Source organism: Microchirus variegatus, assembly GCF_963457635.1.
Source record: "Microchirus variegatus genome assembly, chromosome: 13".
Taxonomy (NCBI): domain Eukaryota; kingdom Metazoa; phylum Chordata; class Actinopteri; order Pleuronectiformes; family Soleidae; genus Microchirus; species Microchirus variegatus.
Genome location: NC_139814.1, coordinates 10,113,028 through 10,122,143, shown reverse-complemented (window position 1 = coordinate 10,122,143; position 9,116 = coordinate 10,113,028). Strand labels below are relative to the sequence as shown.

Sequence of the window (9,116 nt, the reverse complement as noted above, 5' to 3'; positions counted from 1 at the left end):
ACTAACTGACGTATGTCAGGCAATCAGACGGCTTGCCGTGTCCAGGTATACATGTTTAGCAGAAAATACATTTATTGGCCGTGTACATCTCAAACCCCGTAGGTGGCGCTGTATCGCCCTATAAGCTACCTTGTATTAAATCAGTTTCCTGTTGACCTTAATGTCAGCGAAATGGACAGTGAGATGGACTGATCGCATTATCCAGGTATGTTAGTCCGACTAAGACAAGCTTGATTTTAGTCGGACAAACGTTTACATGATATTTAAAAAAAAAAAAAAAAAAAAAAAATATAATCTGGCTAAAATCTGACTTTTAAAATGCATATAAACGTACTGTGTGTATGTGTGTGTGTGTGTGTGTATGTGTGTGTTTGAGGGCCAGCGAGCAGCAGAGTTTTCAGAGCTCCTATTTCCTCCAAAGAGTTAGGTGGACAACACATGTGATGGTTTCCCGTTGACGAGCTATGGCTCCCAGTCGTCGTCATGGTGCTGCGAGGCGATGATGACCACCACGGTGAGGATGGTGCACAGCACAATGGAGGCAATGCCGACAGCCAGGCTGATGAAGGAGAAGTTGCGCGCCTCACGGGAGGCTATTTCTGCAGATACCATGTCCCCTCTGGCTATGGCCGTACGCACCTGTGTGATGCAGGAGGAGGAGGAGGAGGAGGAGAGAAGTGGAACATGTGTTACATAAGAAGACGAGGGAGAGAGAGAGAGAGGAAGTGTAAAACAGCAAAAGTGGATCGATTTCACTGCAGCACAGCAGGAGTGTGTGGAGGGAGAGGGCTGCACTGCAAAACTAACACACCATAACAACATGCAGAGTAAAGTGTGTGTCCATGCCTTGTCAGCTCAGCTCAACTCATAGCCGGCTGAGCATGTCCAGAGGAAAAAATCCATTCTGTGGTGCTGTTATGTAACAGGACGGGTGATCGAGTGCATGTTGGTGAGAGCGATGTGACACTGCAGAGGAGTCACAACCATGGAGGTAATTACAGGAGAGTCTGCTTTGATACAGGGTCACAGGTCACAGACTTTGATTTTCACTACAATATTCCGGTTCCTGAAATGAATAACCTAATAATAGTCAAATATATCCATGTAGCTCAGGACATGACCTGACTCAGCCTAAGATTCAGAGATAATAAACAACCTGTCAGAGTTCACTGTGACTGATAAATCACTGATATATAATGATCTTTATCATTTCCCTGACATGCTTTATATGATTAAATGTTACATTTTGGACATTTTAATTATGTAAGACTAATAATACTAATGACCTTACACTCATTATTTACTGACTTTTTCTTTTCAAATGACAAACTCAAAGAATACAACAGTGAAAGTGGAATGATGCTAGCTGAGGCTGCATTTGTTGATTATGCTTGTGTGTGTGTGCAGGGGCGGTTCTACAAGGGGTCAAACAGGGGCCAGGGACTCTGATCCTGGTCCCCCCATGTCCTCCGTCCAAACAATGGTAGGGTCCTGATGTGAAAGCAGGGACCACTGTGTGTTAGCACGCTGGTGTTAAACTGTGTGTATTATTATGGAGTACATTCATACTTGAACCAAACAGAAACTGAGTCATCCAAGGAAGAGGAATCATTGTCCTGAGGGAAGCAAAACCTCCAGCCAATTCATCCAAGAAGACATTTCACTCAAAGAGATTATCATCTGGGGATTATGTCATGGTAAATATCAAAATGATCCCTAAGTAGTTGAGATTTTTCATTATCAAAGCAGACGATGAACAACATAGTTGTCCAATGTGACAACGACAAGAATTTTTCCACCAAAATACTGGTTTAAGATACTATTTTTTTCTTATTATTGTTCAATGTCACTCAATTGGTGGAGCACATTCCTGCAGGTAAAATAGCTCTTGGATTCACATCGTGATAATAAAGAGGAATTATGAAGGAGCACCAACCTGCACAGCTTTGATGATGGCGATGATGCCTGTCGGCCAGAAGCAGCAGACGGTGGTGAGGACTGCGATGGGCAGGTAGTCGTGCGGCGGCCGGCGGTCCATCAGTGTGATGCTGGGGTGCATTTGCATGGGATGAATCTGGCCTGGTGGTATACCTGTGTGGGCTGCTCCAGCTGGCATGTAGGGCTGACCCTGTGGAGAGTATGTGTGCTTATAGTAGCTAGTGGTAGATAAACAGGTTCTCCTCAAAAGACACAAGGACAAGGTGACAAAGGAGGACGGTGGTGAAAGCAGACTGTCAAACTGATTTACATGTGCTTTATTTTAGCAGGAGATAAGTCAGAGTGCAGCCCCTGAGGTTTGACACTCAAAGGTGCAGAGTTCAGACATGACTGCTTCTTATTTTGTCTTATGACACTTTTAATATATATTTTTACTTCTCCATCAGTGATAGAACCTGGTACCTGCTGTTTTTCTTCTTCTCCATCAGTGATAGAACCTGGAACCTGCTGTTTTTCTTCTTCTCTATCAGTGATAGAACCTGGTACCTGCTGTTTTTCTTCTTCTCCATCAATGATAGAATCTGGTACCTGCTGTTTTTCTTCTTCTCCGTCAGTGATAGAACCTGGAACCTCCTGTTCTTCTTCTTCTCCGTCAGTGATAGAACCTGTTACCTGCTGTTCTTCTTCTTCTCCGTCAGTGATAGAACCTGGTACCTGCTGTTTTTCTTCCGCTCCATCAGTGATAGAACCTGGTACCTGCTGTTTCTCTTCTTCTCCATCAGTGATTAAACCTGGTTCGGTGTGTTTTTCTTCTGCTCCATCAGTGATAGAACCTGGTACCTGGTGAGCTGAGCTGATACTAAAATGTGAGGTCAACAGACACTCCATTGATGACACTCTCTGAGTGTCATCAATGGAAGAGTCATGAGCGCGATGTCTGACACTCGCCCTTTTTTCAAAATCAACAAGAGAGTTATAGCGAGCAGACAAAAAAATACCATTGATGAGCTGCAGGCGTTCCTGTGTTTGGTGATTTGAAGGATAAACTAATCTTATCAACATTTTCCTGTTTTGTTGGGATCTGGTCATCCTGAGGTGAGCATGGCTGATTGACACAGCCGTGGCTGCATGAGAGATGCAATAATCATTGTCACAAAACATTCACCATCATGTTAGATGTTTCAAAACCAGCTCATGTAGAGTCACTTAATGGCTTTAAAGCAAACAACTTCAAGTCTTTTCACTATATCCAATTTTTTTGGAGAAGCAAGAAATGTCCTATTAAAATATTTGGAACCTATGGACTGTGAAGGATTGGACGTGTGATGTGATGTATGTAATTCTGCAGCATCACTGACTCACCGATGCCATCGGGTAAACGGGTACGTAAGCGGTGCAGGGCTGCAGCTGGAGAGGGTAGCCCGGGTGAAGGTATCCTACAGGGGGGTGAGGCACGTTTCCCCCCGGCCCCTGGGTCTGGACAGTGTAGCCCTGTGGGGCCCCGGGAGGTCCCACCGGGCCACCATGGAACTGGGTTTCCTGGAGGTAGCCGTCTGAGCCTGGGGGAGGAGGAGGAGGAGGGTAGCTGGGCTGGGTGCCCGGAGCGGGGGCCATGCCGGGGTGCTGGCCCGCGCCGGGGTCCTGCCAGCTGGGGAGGTACGGAGGAGGCTGCATGGTCTGACGACCAGAGTTATCCAGACCTGAGAGAAGAAGAAAAAGAACAAAGAAGATGTTGTAAAAATAAGTCAGTATTACAGAGTAAACAGTTTTATTATTTTATGTCCCACACACCAGACACATAGAGACACATATAGACAAACAACCGTCCACTCTCACACTCACACCTACGGTCAGTTCAAAGTGTTGGATGGAACACAGTTTACAAACTTACTTTTGAAGAAGGCCTGAAACTAATGATTAAGACCATTAACTTGTCACAAAGACTTTTACTGATATTTGAAAACAAATAAGAAGTGGGCTCACTTTCCTGTAAACTTCTATATTTGGTGTGTTCCATTTGTAATCGGAACTTTCACAATAAATCAGTCATCCCCTACTGTTTAATTTGTCACCATAGACATATTGTTCGATTGTTGGTGTGTGCAAAATACCATGTAGTGTTGTTATCAACAACGGCTACCCCGAGATACGTATGCCTCCATGTTTTTTCTGACTTCTCAACTGAAACCAGAATTTGGTGAGTTTGTTGCTGATGTCTGATGTAAATGAAACACAGCATCAAACTGAGTTATTTTTGTAACTGTTGGAGTCACCCCCTGGTGGCTAACTGGTGCTTCTGTATTATTTCCTGGGTCCAGTGTCTGACATTTTCAAGGAGGTGCAGACTGTGTGCTAGTGATGACAGTGATTGAAAAGCTTGGTCTTCCTTCAAAAACATTATTTCTGAGGTGCAATACTGGGACTGAGACTGGGGGGTGAGCACAGGGAAGGGAAGGCTCAAAATAAGACGTGATCAACAGCTTCACTAATGGCGCTTCTCCATCCTAGTTTCTTATTTTTTACATTTCTAGTTCCTGCTCTGACGAGGTTCCAGACGACCTGAGTCCATACTAAAATGTGATGTCAACAGACTGCTGGCCACTGATTGGTCAGAGAGTGTCACCACTGAAGAGACATGAGCCGTCCATGTGACACAAAAATCAAAGCCAACAATATCCAACTGTAGATTAAAGACTAAAGATTAAAAATACTTAAAAAGCCTTCATCTCCTAAATGTATCAAAGGAAATGTCCAAATATCAATATTTGACAGAGGAGTCTGGTGTATTTAGCAGCACTGCTGAAAGCCAGCGATCGTGAGCCCAATCACAACCACGTTCAGTGTCAGAGGGAGGTCTCATTGATACCCATGTCTCGTTGTCTCATTGAAATTGATGTCTCATTGATACCCATGTCTCATTGTATCATTGACAATGAGGTCTCATTGATACCCATGTCTCATTGTCTCATTGACATTGATGTCTCATTGATACCCATGTCCCATTGTCTCATTGACATTGATGTCTCATTGAAACCCATGTCTCATTGTCTCATTGACATTGAGGTCTCATTGATACCCATGTCTCATTGACATTGATGTCTCATTGATACCCATGTCTCATTGTTGTTATGATTCTCAAAGGAGAATTGAGTGAATAGTTTTGGACATGCAGACAGACAACGAGGAGTAAAATGATAAAGAATGTATTTATTTAGCAGATATAATCGCCCCCTCAGCCCCCTCAGCAAAGCGGCGTCCAGCAGGGGTAAGGCGTAGCGGTTTTTGACTTTTATCTCGTTCAGTCCTCTGTAGTTGACGCAAGGCCTAAGGGATCCGTCCTTCTTTTGGACAAAGAAGAAGCAGGCGCCGACTGGAGAGGATGAGGGGCGGATGAGGCCATCGGCCAGGGACTGGTTTATGTAGTCTTCCATACTTTGTCATTCTGTGTTGGAGAGGTTATAGAGTCTCTTGTCATGCCTCAATGGTAGGGACGGTGAGGTGGCAGTGAGAGGGCATGGTTGTGGTACTCATTGGGGACTTCAGTGAGAATGGGAGGCTCTGGGGCAGTCTCAGGCAGGGCCACAGGATCTGGGCGAGCAGAGTGGAGATTGGCCCAGTCGAACTGGGGGTTATGGCGAGCCAGCCAAGGCAGACCCAGCTCGACTGGAGCCGAGGAGGAGGGAATCAGGAACAACTGGAGAGTCTCATGGTGGTTGCCGGACAGGATGATGGTGATGGGCTCGGTCCGGTGTGTCACCTCTGCCAGCATCTTGCCGTCCAGGTCCGAGATGATCTTATGCTGCGTTCCAGAGCCCATCCAAACAAATGGGATGTAGCCTAGCTCCTACTACAAAGCGTTCCAGCAATTGAAGTCGAATGTTAGAAAACATGGACGACCGCGGCGCTTTAGATTTATGTTTGAAGATGCATTTTGACTGTCAGCAATTTGGTCTACTTACATAAACAAGCAAGCCGTATATGTAAAAAGCAATACATATAACGTCATGAGTATACTTTTACTGTAGCCCTACATATCTTCATGCTAATGGATAACGACGACATCATTTCACGCCATAACATGAAAAACAAGTTGTGATAAAATTGCTGTGTCTAAAACAACTCTCCACGCAGAAAAGTAAAGTTTATAGCCTATTCATGTGACTCCATGGGCGCCGCCATTATTCTCCGACGTAATTTTGGTGAAGTTGGGGTAGGTCGATCAGCCCCGACTTCGCGAGTAGGAGGTCCCACTTCGACAGGTATTCCAGTGCACTTTTTCTAGTTAGAGGTAGGATAAGTCCCACGCCCAACCGGTTTGGATGGGCTCTGGAACGCAGCATAAGGCTTGGGAAGGGGGATGATAGTTATGCCTGCCTGGTCTACGACTCTCTGGTCTATGAAGGACTCATCGGCGCCAGAGTCAATGATGAAGGAGAGGGAGATGGACTGTTGTGCCCATAAGACTTGACCAGCCAATGTGATTTGTTTCGGTGATGAGCTTTTTTTTGGGCAAGATGGGCATGAGACAAGAAGATGACCTGGTAGTCCGCAGTAGATACATGACCTAGTCTTTAGTCGCCATTGTCTCTCCAGGGGAGTGAGGCGAGCCCGGCCCAGCTGCATGGGTTCGGAGCTATTATTGGGAGAACTAGGAGGAAGTCCCAGGATAGGAGGGAAGTCGCTGGCGAAGATCCGTGACACTTGTGCAACAGGAGGTGAGTGGACGATGCAGGAGTTGAGCGACGGGAGCCCCAGGACAAGAGGAGGAAGTCGCTGACGAGAATCCGTGTCTCCCATAGAGCAGGAGACGTGGCGACCTGAGGACAAGCAAGGTAAGCTGGTGAGCAGGTGGCTCCGCCCCACGGAGGTGGAGATGATCACCAGCGTCTTCAGAGAAGTAGGTCAGCCACACCTCCTGCAGAGAGAGAGGGAGGGAGAAACACGGAGCAGCAGGGGAAAACAGTAATAATGATAAAGGAAATAGTGTGATGAAATTGTTAGCTAGCCCAGCCAAAGTACATGTTTTCTAGACGTTAATGATTAAAAGCTGTTCAAGAATTATCTATAACTCAAAATGTGTGGCCTCAGTGCTCCAACAAAATTGACCTTTAAATTCCAATCTTTTGAATCTTAAACGTGAACAGAACGACATGATATTTCTCACAATTGTCAACTGATATTTAATCGTTTAAACGTTTATTTTGAATCAATATTTTTTCTTTTTTTGGTTTGATATGGAACGGAGTCATTGTGGCCCAGTAACACCACAATCCTGACAAGCCATGGCAGCTGGCGCGCTGGTTTTGTTCCCTGCCCTTCATGCAAGAGATCTGGGTTCAAGACAGGGTTGGAGCTATGTGGTCTGAGGGGCCGTTTGGCTGTCAGTCTGCTCCAGAGCAGCTGTGTCTACACGTAGCTTAGCACCACCAGTGAGACTGTATTCATTAATAATGGGTAATTTGTAAAGCGCTTTAATAATAATAATTATTATTATTACTTATCTTTGATAAATTATTACTTTCTCTCTTTGATAATTATGACTTATCTTTCATACATTATTACTTACCTCTTTGATACAGTATTACTTCTCTTTGATACATTATCACTTTTCTCTGATAAATTATTACCTCTCTTTGGTACATTATTACTGCTCTTTGATACATTACTTCTCTTTGATACAATCACTTTTCTCTTTGATACATTACTTCTCTTTGATACATTATTCTTCTCTCTTTGATACATTATCCTTCTCTGATACGTTATTACTCCTCTTTGATACATTTAATGATCACTTTTATTATAGATAAACAGACCGACCCATCATCGTCAACATCTTCATCACCATCATCTTCACTGTCTCCATCACCATCATCATGTTCATCATCATCACCACCATCATCTTCACTGTCTCCATCACCATCATCATCTTCATCATCATCAACACCATCACCACCATCATCTTCACTGTCTCTATCACCATCATCATCATCTTCACCACCATCACCATTATCTTCACCATCTCCATCATCATCTTCACCATCATTATAATCATCATCATCACCATTTCCATCATCATCATCATCCTCATGATCATCACCATTATCTTCTCCATCTCCATCATCACCATCACCTTCACCACCATCTCCATCATCGTCATCATCATCATCCTCGGTGACTGACCGGATGAATGACCAGATGTGGTGTGTGTGTGTGACGTCATTAGTGCTTTAATTAGGCTCCAGAATCCACACACACACACACACAATCAAAGCTAAGATAATCTAAACCTACAGTGTGACACGCGCACACACACACACACTCACTCACCGTGTTTTTCCGTCGACATAGCTTCCTGTTTTAGTGCGCGTGAACGCCTGTGACCGGCTGAAAAACAGGAATGTGCTCAGGTCGCGCGCAGTGATGCAGACTTTTATTCCAAATGTGTGAAATCCATCCTCTTTAAGATATGTCCATCTTCAATCCCCCTCCACACACACACACACCCCCTCACTCACTCACTCATTCATTCACTCAGTCATACACAGACACGGTTTTATTATAATAACAAATTCAAGAGAAAGAAATGAATCCCAGCTGTTTTAGCAGTGCGCAGTCTCTCTCTCTCTGTGTGTGGGCTGGTGGTCCAATAATAAGTCTTCTCTCTCTCTCTCAACACACACACACACACACACACACACACACACACACACACACACACACACACACAAAGAGAGCTGTCGTTGTCTTAAAGCGACAGTACATCACGTCAATGGCCTCTCACCCACTCACTCATCCATGTTGTCTTCATCCGTTTCATCATTCAAATGTTGAATGAAAATCAGAATCTTACTCTGATATGACCTCACTTACATACCTCACATAGATGATGTCAACATTGTAATCAGATTACGACAAAAATCTGTGCATGTTCAGCCTGCCTTAATCTGAATAAATACATCACAGATAATCAGATCATGATTATAGTGAGCGATAATGGGATTATGCTCTGTGATCGTTTCAGATTGTACAGTCTTTGTTTACATTCATATTCCTCCTTTGTTTCTAGACTACTAGAGCAAACGGACAATAAAGCACATTCTGATATTCATTAATCATGTTCACAACAATGTTGTTTTGTTACAGGTTTTATTACTGTACAATAATTTACAATGCAGACT

The 9,116-nt window shown here is 44.2% G+C and overlaps 1 protein-coding gene across 1 annotated transcript; it reads right to left on the bottom strand.

The window, feature by feature from the left end:
• Positions 1 to 462: 462 nt before the first annotated feature.
• prrt1 (proline-rich transmembrane protein 1) lies at positions 463 to 8,284 on the bottom strand (the record flags this gene model as incomplete). The annotated part of the gene is made up of 4 exons (XM_083899286.1): positions 463 to 639; positions 1,937 to 2,128; positions 3,301 to 3,638; positions 8,266 to 8,284. The coding sequence occupies 4 exons, from the start codon at positions 8,282 to 8,284 to the stop codon at positions 463 to 465; spliced, it is 726 nt and encodes a 241-aa protein (XP_083755412.1).
• Between the last annotated feature and the right edge of the window lie 832 nt (positions 8,285 to 9,116).